The following is a 15,818-nucleotide window of genomic DNA, read 5'->3' as shown; positions in this document are numbered from 1 at the left end:
TTATCCTCTAACTGCATATTGTGATATGTACAATAGGTATTCTTCATTCACTTGCTTTTCCTGTGTAGGCTATTAACCCAAACTCTTGAACAGAGATGGATTTCAAAGAGGCTTTATAAAGGGTTTTAAAGCTTACTGACATCAGCATAGTATTATCTCAAAAAGAAGAAAGAGGCCTTCACCATCTAAACATTTCCCATTCCATTTGGATTCTATGATGGACATCCTATATCTGGAAATTATTGCTTACAAAAAGGTCAATGCTCAAAAGAACAAGGAGTGTGGCAGACTAGAGGATCAGTAAAAGTCTGCAGAAGAGGTGGTACTCGAGTAGATATTTAAGGATGGTCAGGATCTCAACTGGCATAGGGAAATGAAGCATTCCAAGAAAAAATGTATAAGAAAAGATAGAAAGACAGAAAGTGCAGGGCATGCAGGAGGGACAGGAAGTAATCCCATCAGACTAGGACACAAAATGATATAGGATGCAATCAGATACAAGTCTAATTTTTTTTAATCATGTTTACTTAGTCTAAGAAAATAGACCTACAATAAAAGACACATTCCATTTTCCATGACTAATTCTCACCTCTTTGCATCATGGGAGAAGGCTGGTTGAGCAGAGTAGCCAGGCCGTGGTAAATCGCTCCTTGTTTTGCAACTTCTAATGTTACCACAGAACCCGTTCTTGTCATGAGCTCTGCTGCCCTGCATGAGAACATTGGAAATGGAAGAACACTGAAGACTGTGTCAGAGGTGTGATATCTCAAGAATGTACTTCAAGACTAACAGAACTATTAAACAGGTACATTTTCTACTTTTCCCAAGTGACTCTTTGTCCATCAATAATAGCTGCCTGCTCATTCTTTCTTAGAAAGTGAATTATGACAAAACAAGTGGGTCATTTACTAACATTAGAAATTTGTTTACAATTTAAAAGAGACTATGTCAACTTCAAAAACTAATTTATTTTTTAAAGTTTCCATTATGTTGGCAATATTAAATTGAGGATAAAGAATACTATCTTTCAAGACTGGTCTTACGAACATTTTAGGGTGCTGCCAAAATTATTGACAAATTTTACTCATTAACTTTTATTCTAATAAACAAAAATAAATAATACCTTTCTTGTGACAGTCCTACCAAACTCCGCCCATCTACACTAAGCAGTTGATCACCTGCAGCCAGACGACCATCCTGTTAATAAGTTATAGAAAAGTCAGGGAAAAGAGGAAAGGAGAGTCTTTATATTTAATGTTTTAACCAATTATTAAAATGTAAATTACATTTGATCAATAGTTACAATCAACTTATTATTTTTTTTTTAACCCTTAACTTCTGTGTATTGGTTCCTTGGTGGAAGAGTGGTAAGGGTGGGCAATGGGGGTCAAGTGACTTGCCCAGAGTCACACAGCTGGGAAGTGTCTGAGGCCGGAAATCAACTTATTTTTAATCAGTAAACTTCTGATATCCTAGCAATTTTCTAATTAAAAATTTTTACTAACCACATCTGCAGCACCTCCTTTTACAACGGACTTCACATAAATTCCAAGTTTATCTTGGCCTGCACCCTATGGAAAAAGAAAATATACACTGTGTTTAAATATATACATTTAGCAAATCAAAACAACTCTGAGGTACCACCTCATACCTAGCAGATTGGCTAAAATGATAGCAGGGGAGAGTAATAAATGTTGGCGGGGATGTGGCAAAATTAGGACATTAATGCATTGCTGGTGGAGCTGTAAACTGATCCAACCATTCTGGATGGCAATTTGGAACTATACCAAAAGAGCTCTAAAAGACTGCCTGCCCTTCGATCCAACCATACCACTGTTGGGTTTGTACTCAAAAGAGATCATAGATAAAAAGACTTGTACAAAAATATTTATAGCCGCACCTTTTGTGGTGGCAAAAAACTGGAAGACGAAGGGATGCCTTTTAATTGGGGAATGGCTGAACAAATTGTGGTATATGCTGGTGATGGAATACTATTGTGCTCAAAGGAATAATAAAATGGAGGAATCCCATGTGAACTGGAAAGACCTCCAGAAATTGATATAGAGCAAAAGGAGCAGAGCCAGAAGAACGTTGTATACAGAGACTGTAGTAAAATAGAATTTAATGGACTTCTGTACTAGCAGCAATACAATGACCCAGGACAATTCTGAGGGACTTATGGAAAAGAATGCTACCTACATTCAGAGGAAGAACTACAAGAGTGGAAACACAGAAGAAAAACAATTGCTTGAACACATAGGTTGATGTGGACATGATTGGGGATGTAAACTAGAAACTACCACCCCAATGCAACTATCAATAATATGGAAATATGTCTTGATTTAACATGTCTTGAACACATGTTAAAACCAGTGGAAATGTGCGTTGGCTATGGGGGTGGGGGGGTTGAAGGGGAAAGTAAGAACATGAATCATATAACCATGGAAAATTTTTCTAAAAAATAAATTTAATTTAAAAATAAACAAAAAATTAAAAAATTAAAATGCACATTTAGAAGCAGATTTGGTATACTTAAAATCAAAAGTTTCTAAATGTTAAAAGAAGATTTAAAATAAAAATTGTATTTAAATAGCATTAAATTACTCACTACGGAAAAACAAAAAAGTAGATGAGAAATGTTCCTAACATTCAAAACCTCAGTGACAACATCTTAAATATAGGTCTATTACTAACAATCAAAAAAATGGAGTAAAAAAATAGGTTCAAGAAACTAATGATCTTTCTTTGGGTCCCAACACTACCATTTATGACCTCTAAGAACTTCAGCTTCCTCACCAGTAAAATTCAAATAATAGTTCTACTATGTAAAAGGAACAAAATGCTTTGTGAACTGTACAATACTAAAAAAATGAAAGCTTGGGAAGATATTTAGATATGCAATAAAAAACTCATGAAGGAAATAAAGTGAAGGATGGTATATTTTGGATCTGCAATCATGTTCCAACGATTCCTTCTTTGGCTGAGGATAATGTTTTTATCATGAGTCCCTTGGGATTCTCTTGAAACCTTATTTTGTTGATAATAGTTTAGTCCTACACAATTGATTATTGTATAATATTTCTGTTACTGTATGCACTGTTCTGTTGCTTCTGCATCAGTTTATATAAGTCTTTCCAAGGATTATCTGAACTCATTTCTATTTTTAGTTTATTCTTATATGTTGTTTTCCTCTATTAGTCTGTCAGCTCCTTAAGGGAAGGGATTGTCTTATACCTTTCTTCTTATCTTCCAGTGCTGAGCACAATACCTGACACATAACTGTTTTATTTTTTTAAACCCTTACCTACTGTATTTTTATACATGTATGTGTGTATAAAAAAATAAAATCAATACTATATATAATCAATACCTGATATTGGTTCTAAGGCAGAAGAACACTAAGTTCCAGGCAACCAGGATTAAGTGACTTGCCCAAGGTTACACAGGTAGGAAGTATCTGGGCCACATCTGAACCCAAGTCTACCTGTTTCCATCCATGGAGCCTCCCAGTTACCCTAATGTTTACTGACTGTTGACTATCACAATAGGTTTTCCAGTAAAACAATTATTATAAAAAATTATTATAAACAGCTTTGGTATAAAGACGGTTTCCTCACCAGGATGGGAGGATGGGAAGAAGGAAGGGGAGGGAAGGAAGAAGGCAGGGGAGGAAGGAACTCCATAAAGGCTTTCAAGTTTGTTTAAAAAACAAAATCGAATTAATCTTAAGGTTTTAGTAGTGCTTTCCATTCATTAAAAATGACTTCCTTTCATTTTCTTTTCTTCAACTTTAGTATAATTCCTATGTACATCAAAAACTGTGAAAAGAGAATTAGTATTATGTAAATTCTAATGAAGAACTTTCATATAAACAACAATAACTCATTTCACCTCAGTTATGAATGATCACATCTATATCATATATGGCACCAACAATCTACAAATACACTCATAAGCACGGGTTGTGGCACATAAATACCCAACAAATATTTGTCAAGGAAATAAACAGTGAATCTTGCTATTCTGGCATACCTTAGGCACATTAAAATTATCTCAAAGGCTGTACTCCAAAATTCTTCCCAAAAAATTGTTAATGAGAATATAAATAATAAATTCATTGAATTGAAGATAAAGAGAAATATTCCAAAAAAAAATCCTTCCATGTTTGCAAAATAGATTCTGCTAAAACTGTAAAGGTTTTCTTATGCATTAATTATGCCAAATGATGTTTTTTGCAAATAAAAAGGTCATTTACTTAGAATTCATCAAGCTAAGAATTTGTAATTGATACATTTATTAAAATAAAAATAGAATATTCAATTATTTTCAGTAATTATAAATGTATAAGTTTAATTTTTGCTCCTGAAATTTAATTATAAGATTCTGCTCACAAAATTACCAGTGATTTAGATTTATGTTACTGAAAATTGAATTTACTCATGCCACTGAAATAACCTTCAGACAACCATAGTAATTACTCAGTGTGTAGATCTAGTTCTCAGACATCTCTATAGTGTTTAATGAAAGTGAAAGATTTTCTTTCCTTTTCCCTGAGAGCTACAATGATATTTCATATTTACTTTATGCATGTGTCTCACTCTCTATTATTAGTGTATGTTTCGAGAACCTCAGAATTGGAAAAGACTGCTGTCATATATTACTGACAAAATAGTAAACTGACATGGACATTTATGATACTTTTTTCTTAGTTTTCCTTCCTTTTCTCCACTCATAAAGCAAGACTTCTAAATTATAATTTCATTGGAGGATAAAGAGGAAAATCATGGAGGATGAAAGAAATGAATAGGTAGGAATCTGCAGTGATGCAAAGTACCACATTGATGAGATAACAGACCCACTGAAGCAATAAAAGTATTTAACTTAATAACTGGTTGCTTGCAAAGGAATAATTAGAGTGAATTAAGCCTTCCAAACCTCTCAACTGATTTCAGAGTTTAGAGACAACTACAAAGGACAATTTTAAGTTTTTCTTTATATGTACTTTGGGATTTAGAAAGGATCTCAGGATAAAATTTGTATTAAATTGGGGCAGCTGGGTAGCTCAGTGGATTGAGAGCCATGCCTGGAGACAGGAGGTCGTAGGTTCAAATCTGGCCTCAGACACTTCCCAGCTGTGTGACCCTGAGCAAGTCACTTGACTCCCATTGCCTACCCTTAGCACTCTTCCACCTATAAGTCAATACACAGAAGTTAAGGGTTTAAAAGAAAATTTGTATTAAATTATAAACATGAACTGGTAATTTCACAGAATTAAACAACTGCATCACTTAGTTTGTAAAATATATAAATGTAAAAAGTCAGAAATCTGGCCAAGATAGCAGTTTTTGACAAAGCACTTTTACAATCATGTGTTAAAGTCACAGAAATGGTTGTGACTTTTATGTTATTGTATTAAACAAAATCTGTATAAATATTTTACTATATTTTAAAACTGCATTAAACTATTAAATTGTTTAAAATGTATTTCACTTTTCTACCCTTTTTCTCTTGACTGATTTGAAAACCATAAGTTGTGACTACAAACCATGGCCACTACTCATAAGTACTTCCTTCTTTTGCTAGATCCACCTCAACTTTGGTGCAAGTGGTATCTATACCTTCTTACCATATATACTTCTTGTCCATATGAATGCATAAATCCTATAACCTATATGCCAGACTTCTTCTAAACATTTCATAGATAAAAGGTAGACTGTCCATTAGTCACTCCCTATTATACAACTAATTTCTTGTTCTTATCATACAAGCTCTTAATAATAGCATTTATGAAATTTCTTGAATGCATCACTGGCAATGTATTAACATCTACAAAGCATATTTTCCATAGCTTTTTGAGTCATGGACAATTTTGATAATTAGTTATGCTCTTCAAAGTTCTTTTCAGTTTTCCTTAATGGTACTTACTGGCAATCAGCATCATGCCAATGTTTAGCCTTAGGAGTTTAACACATGCCTTGGGCAGAATTCCCAAGTAACTCAAATCTGAAAGATACTATCTATCCCACGGCCTATGGGCCACCAATGCACTCCCACTGCCAAGGGACAATGATATGATGAGAAGGATTTGAGCCTCCCATAAATGGTTCAAGTAAAAAGGTCATTGGTACACATTTCCAGCATGTCAGCAAAAAATGAGAATTTGGTGCTGTTCACTCACTAGTTAAGTGTGGAACTACTAGAGAGCTCTAAATGAGGCAGTATGGTACAGTGGATAAAGAGGTGCCCTCGGAAATCAAGTCAAGATTTCACACTCTGGTACATACTGGCTGGGCAATTAATTTAACCTTTTGGTGCCAAACTGAAATCATAGTTTCCTCATATGGTATGATGAAATTCTAAATACATAGTCTCAAGCTCTATTTAAGTTCATTGTTCATGCCAAATATCCAAACAGTTGCCAAATCTTGTGATTTCTACTTTCAAATCAAACCCCTTTCTCTCTTTTTATAAGATCATCAATCCAAACTGAGGGACTAGCCACCTCTCCTCTAAAATATTGCAAAGATCTCCTAATGAGTCTCTTGGCTCCCAGTTCCACTCCATGCTCCACACCAGACTACAAAACAAACTTCAATATAAATATGACCAGAACACTCAATTCGATAAGCTCCACTGGTGCCATGTTGTCTCTAGGAAGAACAGCAGAACATTCCAAAGTCTTAGTGTATACACTGCTTTAAGTTAGTGAAGTACAAATTTCTTTAGTTTTAAAAATCCTTCACAACCAAGCCCTAACTGATCTTTCCATTCATCACTTTACACTGTACAGGAGACCCCAAAGAAAACTTCTCTTTTTTTACTTACAAATGGCAATCAATTTCCCATCCCAAGACCTTTACATGTAACTGTTCCTCAACATTTATTATTTTTCCTTATCTCCACATAACAGAATCTCTCACTTGCTTCAAGATGCAGCTCAAGCATCATCTCCAACATGAAATCATACTTGATTCTCAACACTGTATTAAGTATTCTCCTCTCTACCCACCTTGGTGTTGTATTTAACTCCCTTCCATTTAATTTATGTGCATGTAGAGGGATGTACTGTTTGTATCTGTATATTGAATGTCTGACACAAAAGACAGACCAGTGAAGGCAAACCTATGACACGACATGGGTAGCCATTTTCGATGACATGGGGCCGCATGCCGAGGATGAAACATTTGCTGTAGTGTAGTGTAGACACTCTGTACACTACAGATGACAATTCTACCTATATTAATTTACCTATTTTGGTTTATTAAATACAGTTATATATTACAATTATACATTTGTTATTTAAACTATAAATATCATGAAATTATGGTTTTTTCTTGAAGTGACACACCACCTGAGTTATGCTGTTTTTTTGTGAATTTTGACATACCAAGCTCAAAACATTCCCCATCACTGAACTAGACAGTTAATAAATCCTTTCTGATTTTGTGATGATGGTGGCACTCCAATAAGTCACAATATAATACTATTTCTGAAAAGGCCCTGCATTTTTTCACAGATTTCACTAAATATACTACACTATTAGTTTCCTGCATGTAATCTACCTTATTTTCTTCTTATTATTCAATTCTAGGCCCAATTCAGTATCCCTCAGGAAAATGTTAAAATACAAATTTTTATGCATACACCCCCATCCTCTCTTAGGGTTTAGCTGCCACCATGATTCTATTATGTCTAGTCTCTCACTAGATTATTTGGCAATCTCATCAGCTCAGAAGATTTAAATGATCATGTCTCTGATGATGACTCTTCAAATCTACTTATCCGGCCCTATCTTCTGTCCTTACCTCTAGTCGCTCAGCTCTAAATGCCTATAAGACATCTCAAAATTTGGCATTTTAGACAATTTTATCATATCCAAAACTAAACTCATATTTCTTCTCAAACTTTTGGCTCTTCCTAACTTCTCTGTTACTATCAAGGGTACCACTATCCTCCCAGGCACACAGACTCTCCACACCTCACTCTCAATACCCAATCTGTTGCCAAGTTCTATTGATTTCATCTTCTTGGCATCTCTCCTGACACTGCCAATAACCTGACGTGGGCCCTTGTTATCTCACACCTGGATCATTTCAACAGTGGGCTCACTGACTCAAGTCTGCCTGCTCCAAGCCAACCTCCAACTAGAGGGCACGCCTGATCGTATCCCTGACTCTCCCCTGTAAGAACTCTAGGAGCTCTCAATCACCTCTAGGATCGATGGCAAAATCTTCACTTTGGCATTCAAAACCTTCATAAAGTAACATTTCCGCTCCACCTCCATTCTTCTTACAACTTACTCTCTAACATACCTAAATTCAATGTCGTCTCTCTGAGATTACAAATTAATTCTATTAATTGCTATATTGTTAATTTGCTTATGATAGTTATGAGAGCATGCAGATGAGTACAATAGTGTACTGGTAGCCCATTATGTTAATGTAACTAGTCAACTAGCATTTGTTTAAGCACCTGCTGTTTATCTGACATCAGACTTACTAAGTGCCAGAGATTCCCATCCACCACCCAACCCCACTAGGGTTACAGTAAGATTTAAGAAGACTGTACATTTGGGGGGCATCTAGGACAGTCTGTGGATAGAAAGCCAGGCCTAGAGTTGGGAGGACCTAGGTACAAATCTAGCGTGAAACACTTGCTGGCTTTATGACCCTCAACAGGACAAGTCACTTAACCCCAAATGCCTACCCCTTACTGGTCTTCTGCCTTGGAACCAAAATTTGTAAGGATTTTAAAAGAGAATGTAAAGGTTTTAAAAAAGAAAAAGCCTGCACATTTTGAAAACTCTAGGTAAAGGGCTTTGAATGCCGAATTTTATACTTGGTCCTGGAGGTGACTATGCTTCAGGAAGATCAATTTGACAGCTAAGTAAAGAGTGGGCAGATATAAGGGCTTGCACAAGGGTGGTGCAGTGTCAGTAGAGAAAAGCGTATAGAAAAGAGAAGTTACAAAGGTAGAATAGAGGGAACCTGGCAACAGATTTGATATGGCCCTGCAACAGTGTTTGTCTGGAGTTCTCCCTAGTAAAAAAAGTCCTCTCCCTATCAGAGCAGTGCTTCTCTTCATTTCATTAACATTAATTTAGCTGTTAATAATGGCCCCAATTTATAAGGGTAGAGATACTGGTAGTTCTGATAAGCTTAAGAAAAGTCACAAAGTGCCAAGAAATGTTTATGTAAGGAATACTTATTAAATAAATGGAGTTCACTACTGTGTGCAATTTTCAACTGACACAAAGGTTCTTGTAACATATTGATTACATAAAATGAGGTTTTATTGTAAATATTAGACATTATTGTTGTCATCATTATTACTACTGTCAATGAGGATAAAGAGCAGGACTGTCTCTGTGCACAACTGAAATGAGAGAGAAAAGGTCATGGGAAGCAAGTAAGATGAGAAACTGGAACATTAAAGTACCTGAGAGAGTATTAATGCATAATGTGGAAGTCCCCTAGCTTGATGACAGGAAATGGGGAAAGGGGAAACTCCTGACAAGGTAACAGCAACTAAAATCTTAAGTTTGATACTAATTTATGTCTCATGTGATTAAATATAGTTTAAGGATTTTTTTCTGTAGTTTTATTTATCAAGGAGTCTTGTAAAAATTTAACATGTGAATGACCAGAGGCTGTGATCAGATGACGGAATTTTAGTGTTCATGAACATGGCAGAAGTACTTGAGAGTCTTTGGGTCTTCATTTTGCTCTTTTAAAAAGCTTTACTAAATCAAGAAACAATAAAGAAGCACCTTGTGTTCTCTAAATCTCACATTCAATTTGGTGACTACAAAGATGAAATCGCTTCTGGAAAATTAAGTGCAAAAAGCCATCCAATTCGCTCTCAGATTATGATCAATGATAACCTTGATAAATATGTAAATCCTTAAATTTTTTTACAGAGAAGAGAAAAATGGGCATACCAATTGGGAGTTTTTATTGTCTTTTCAATGCTCTTACAAGTTTTTAGACATTAATATAATCTGATCATTCCTATTCTTTAGTAATCATCCTCTAGAGCATGGGTCGGCAACGTATGGCTCTCGAGCCATAAAGTCAATTTTTTTTCAGGCGCTGTTACAGGAGCTCGCACTGTGAGCACTGTAAGGCTCTCACGAAATTATATTTTAAAAAATGTGGCGTTTACGGCTCTCACGGCCAAAAAGGTTGCCAACCCCTGCTCTAGAGGATGCCTTCAAAACTGAGTGACCTATAGCAAGAATTTCTTCAAAATACTATGGTCGGGGTAGATTTTCCCAACTTCATTTTCTTACAAGTTGTTTTCATTTTGTCACATAACTACATAAGGTCTTGATATATCATGGGGGTGGGGGGAGAGGGGGACCGGCAGACCACAAAACTTGACCAAAACTGATGTTTTTCTGATCTTGGAGTTTCATATCTTTATAGCATCTTTATAGCAGTAATATATAGGTACTGAACCCACTCCACACTTTGCTAGCCTTGTCCTTGGACAACAGATATAATCATTACATTGTACTCAAATGCCTTTTTAGAATCTACTCATTGAATAAGCTTTGGAAAATAATAAAAAAAAAATGATCCACATTACAGAATAAAGTGTCATACTAAAGGCATATGCCTTTTTGTGGGGGCAATGAATGAACTTTTACATTTACAACTTTGATTAACTGAAAATATTCTTGCTAAGGTAACACAGCTGTTTGTATAGTTCCTGAGGATGATGAATTTGAAAAGAGGCTGAGCAGGATTCAATTCTCAATCAATTGGGCAAACATAATCAAAATAAAATTTGTTTTCATAATTATGATAAAGAATTTCTTTTTTTTCCCCCTAGGGGGAGTGGGAGGCCAGAAGAGAAGGTGTTAGAGGAAATGGGGGAAAATTGGGGAAATAGTCAGAACTTCAGTATCCAAGCTGGGCACACCTCTTATCAATGTAGACAAACAAATATGTGTTAACTTGATGTTTTGTAGAGGAAATAAACATTTACTAAGTGCCTACTAAAATAATTATGATGGTACTAATAATAGCAAGCTAAATCTTATGCACTTTTATACATAAATAAGCAATTTATAAATATTACCCATTCAATATTTACAGCACTATGACAAAGGCCATATTATAAGGAAACTGAGGAAATTGGAGATTAAATGACTTGCCCAGTGTCAGACAACTTAGGAATTATCTCTAGTCAGAAATGAATTCAGGTCTTCCAGGCGCTAGGCTTAATGCTCCATCCAATCAATGCCTCTAAAACTGAGACATTAAAGTGACTTGTCCAGAGACACAAATTACAGATTGTTTTTTTTTTTAAATATAGACCACTGGCAACTTAACTATCTACATATTTGAAAAGCAAATCTGGCAAAAATCACTAACTTAACCTAACTGTCCCGGCATATAAACAAGGCCTAATATAAAATTAACGTATTCAATTTTAAAAAAATACTATCAAGGAATTTTGAAAAATATTGATTTCTTAATAGAATGGTAATTTTATCATAATTTAAAAGACAGCTAGGTAGCACTTGTACTGGGCCTAAGATTAGGGAAATAAGTTCAAATTCAACCTCAGACACTAACTGTATGCCCTGGGCACATCATTTAAATCTATTTGCTTTCCTGAACTGTAAAATGGGGGTAATAAACACCACCTACCTCCTAAGATTGTTTTGAGAACCAAATGAAAATTAATATTTGTAAAAGTGCTTTGCAAAATATCTGGCATAGAATTATATAGTAAACAAAATAAGAAAAAACCCAAAATTATTCTTAAAGGTACTTTCAATGAACTTAAAAAATATATAGCATATAAATTACATTCCTTAAAACATAAATGGCAACAAAATTGTTCATAAAGGTACTTCAATGGACTTTAAAAAAAGATACATATAAATTACATTCCTTAAAAAATAAATGACATGGCTTCCTTAATGCAAATCATGAGAAAATTTTTAATATTGAATGTACCAATGATATAAAATGAATTTTGGGCTTATATTTAGCAACATTTATTTGAATGTGCATTTTTTTAAATGTGAAAAATAAATTTTCTCCCTTCTCAAGCTACCCAAAATATTTTTCCCTTTTAAAATTACCTGAAATTTTATATTTTATCTCAGGATAAAATTACATATGCTCTAACAAGCTGTGATCACAGACAACATAAAAACTAACATTTACCTTGAATTACTAAAGGATAACCAAATTAATGAAATATATTCTGAACATTCAGTAAAGATTTTAAAATAGTAAATTAGAATAAGCAAAGCCCTTTCTCAAGTCTGTTCTACAGAAAACAAAATTCTTGGATTCTACTCTTTGGTTAATGTCTAGATCAGAGGTTCTTAAACTTGTGTTTGCCTTTTGACAATCTGGTAAAACTAAGGACCTCTTCTCAGAATGTTTTTAAATACATAAGATGCATAAGGTTGCAAAGCAAACAAGTGATATTGAAGTATATTGTCAAAATATGTTTTTTTAAAATGTGGGGAGAAGACGTATTTCAAGGGATTCAATGGAGTGAGGGTCAGGCCTATAAACAGGAGGTCCTGGGTTCAAATATGGCCTTAGACACTCCACTTGCTAGTCCTTATCATTCTTCTGCCTTGGAACCAGTACTAATATCAATTCTAAGACAGAAGAGGTATGGGTTTAAAAAAAAAAAAGGTCATAGACCACAGATTAAGAATCACTAGTCTAGTTTAATTTATCAATACACCTTTTCCAACACAAAGGAATAATGAACTTGTGATGTGATGATCAAACAAATTCATTATCAGAACCACGCCTCTCAATACATTTTAATGAAAATCAAGCAGTGTAAAAACTATTTTTAATCTCATAATGATTCAAGCTCTGTTTTCTGTTTAGGGACACACAAAAGTTGAATTTTTAAAAATATTTATACTGTTTCATTTGAAGAAAGGATAAAACTTCCCCCCCCAAAAGCAATATTCCACAAGAGGCAATACTGACAAGAACTCCCTTCACTGACATAGATTGTAAACACACTCATTCACTTATTACTTGGTCCTCAAGAGTTCCTACAGTAAAAATATTTATTATTGTATAACTAACCTTATCAATAGTGTCTCCAAACTAGCATAAGATTGTGGTTAGCACCTTAAGATACCAAAATAAAGCCTTTTTAATGATTTCATTCACAAAGCTACATGTATGAGAGTATGTATTCTACTGATTTAAATTTTGAGACACTAGGGCTGAGATCATGAGGTAACATCAGAGTAAGCTTTGAAAGACAATTAAATACGACTATATAAGCACAAGTTTAAAAAAGGTAAATTGTTTAAATGTCAAATCTAAATGATGTCTGGTAGAAACCCTTTAGATAAAACTTGTTCACCCTATCCATTCTTAAATCTTATTTTTAGTTGAACACTTGTTAAATAAGTTGCACATCTTTAAACACATCATTTTGGACTTTCTTACTGAAAACAGGTTGAGAGAGTGTCTTAATTAAGAAATTATATTTTGAAATGACTGTCATCAATATAATTTTCTTCATCTAAATATAATTTTGGGGGGGGGGGAATTTAAAAAGCAAATATAGTATATTAAAGCTTTCAAGTACTTTACATATCTAATTTGAGTCCCTCAAAAGTCTTGTGAGGTAAATGTTTCATGTATTCTTTATAATAAATATGTGGATAAATAATCTAGACTTTGAAGTCACCATTGAAGGTAGAGTTCAGATTAAAAGGAATTTGAGATGTAGTCCAACCTATACCTAAATGTCAACATCTATCTGATTTAATCATGCAGTCTTTGCTGAGAATAAACATACTACTTCTAAGAGAGATTTCTTCACTGGAGAACTCTAAATATTATCACTTAAAGAAATATTTTTTCTAAATGTAGACATTTAAGTCAATATCTGGGTGACTTAACAGGCACTACTAGTCGAATTACATTGTTGACTGGGCTTGTTTTACTCTCAGTGGAACACTATCCATAATCTCTATCTCTAAAATAAAGAAAATGTCAGGAACCACTGAGCTTGCAAATATATTCTTCAAAGTTGGAAGGCAAGAAAATCAGATGAAGCAGAATAAAAAAAATTTTTTTAACGAAGGTGTGCTGCTCTTTTAGTTTCCCTAAAGTTAGAAAAGAGAACACTAACATCTTATAAACGACTTACCTGTTCTAATGCTCTGGCGAGAAAATACCACCAAAAAAAAAAAAATGCCAGCAAGAAAAGAGGCTTTTTTCTTTTTTCCAATATTCTTGTCTTGACCAAGTATTAGGTGTCTGTCTTAGATACTGAACAAGTGAGGATCAGTATAGCAACCCACACTGTGAACATGCCAGTAGTATTTAATGACAGTGTGGGAGTGGGATATGACTAACAGCTTAAAAACATCATACTTAAAAGGCATTCCCCCCCCCCCCCCCCCCCAAAAAAAAAAAAAAACCCCGAGGAAAGAAACATCTGCCCAAACAGCATTAACTCAACCCTATTGTATTCTCGTATGGCAACACATTTAGCATTCTAGAATTAGAGGTCTTGAAACAATGGGTGAGCTGAAATGACCTGTGTGTTCAAAAACACTTAAAATGAACCAGGTGTGGATTCATTTATTCTTTTCCTTACTGCTTAACTCTTTTGCTAGTATTATTCATAAAGGCATCTTTGAATCCTAAAGCTATTTTAAAAATTCTAAGAACCTTCCTAATTCGGATCACATAAAGATGATGCCAAAAATGTCTAGTACAAATCAAGTAAGGCACAATTAGAGTGCACTATTTGTTTCCCATGAGTTAAGCATGAGAAAGGTGCCCCTACTTTAAAAAGGTAAAATTTTGTGCATTTACGAATTGACTATTAGTTGACAGTCTTCACAAAGGCATTAAGAATTTGAAAAACAATTTGAATTTTTTATTCTTATAAAAACAAATGGTATTTTATTTTATTTCTACATTTACAAAATAAATTATATTAATTCTAAAATTTACTGTATTTTTGGTTATGTAAGTTGCTCCTTAATGCTAATTTGGAATATCAAGTAAATTCTCAGAGATTGTTTCTTGAGGGCACTTGTCTCTTGCTCTGCTATAAAAAGCAGGTCATTATTGATAACAATCCATTGTTCTATAAAGAGCACTGATTGTACTAGAACTGTGAGCCCCCAGTTTTCCCAGCTCTATTTGCTAACTAGTTGGGCCACTTTTAGTTACCTAACCTTTCTATTTCAGCTTCCTCATTAATAAAAGGGGAGGGAGTGAAGGTTGATTAGATGATATCTATGTATTTCGGTAAGACAATTTGGCAATCACTTATTCTAAGGTACACTTAAAGACCTAAAAAAAAAAAACAAAACCAAAAAAAATGAATTTTCAAACCAGAAATAACTTTTCAAAATAATTAGTTTCTCTTCATTTTGGAAAATTCACGAGAAGGGTTTTTGTTTTTCTATAAAATATAACCCCAGAGATACAGTACATCTTTTGTCTTTTAGCTTTGTAAAGGAACTGCAGCATTTCCTGACTTCAAGTACTTGAATATCTTTCATATATCTTTTCTGACAAGTACTGAAAAAAAAGTGAAGAACTCAAATGCTTCAAAGGGTCACTGCTCTCCATCTAGTTAGATGTACCTATATTAAAAAAAAGATAAAAGACTTATTTCATCTCCTAAGCTACCTAAAACAGGATTTAAAATAAAATTAAATATATATTGCAAATTACCAGAATGCTTCCTCAAGCCCACAAATTAATTAAATATTTCAAGAACAAGATTGTCTAAGTATTTTTTAAAGTGTAATTTTTTATCTTCATGTTATGAAAAACAATTGA

The 15,818-nt window shown here is 34.1% G+C and overlaps 1 protein-coding gene across 6 annotated transcripts in view; it reads right to left on the bottom strand.

Annotated features, from left to right (window-relative positions):
- Positions 1–15,818, bottom strand: part of AFDN (afadin, adherens junction formation factor) — a 189,074-nt gene that overhangs the window by 31,658 nt on the left and 141,598 nt on the right. For 5 of the 6 annotated variants that reach the window (XM_044671892.1, XM_044671893.1, XM_044671895.1 and 2 more), the window contains 3 exons: positions 1,506–1,571; positions 1,124–1,197; positions 590–708 (listed from right to left, as the gene is read on the bottom strand). In XM_044671892.1, coding sequence (XP_044527827.1) covers positions 590–708; positions 1,124–1,197; positions 1,506–1,571 — 259 coding nt within the window. The remainder of the gene's footprint in view (positions 1–589; positions 709–1,123; positions 1,198–1,505; positions 1,572–15,818) is intronic. The other variant, XM_044671897.1, reaches the window with a different exon arrangement.

The sequence above is a fragment of the Gracilinanus agilis genome, chromosome 4 (genome assembly GCF_016433145.1).
Source record: "Gracilinanus agilis isolate LMUSP501 chromosome 4, AgileGrace, whole genome shotgun sequence".
Taxonomy (NCBI): domain Eukaryota; kingdom Metazoa; phylum Chordata; class Mammalia; order Didelphimorphia; family Didelphidae; genus Gracilinanus; species Gracilinanus agilis.
This window is presented reverse-complemented; position numbering and strand designations above follow the sequence as displayed.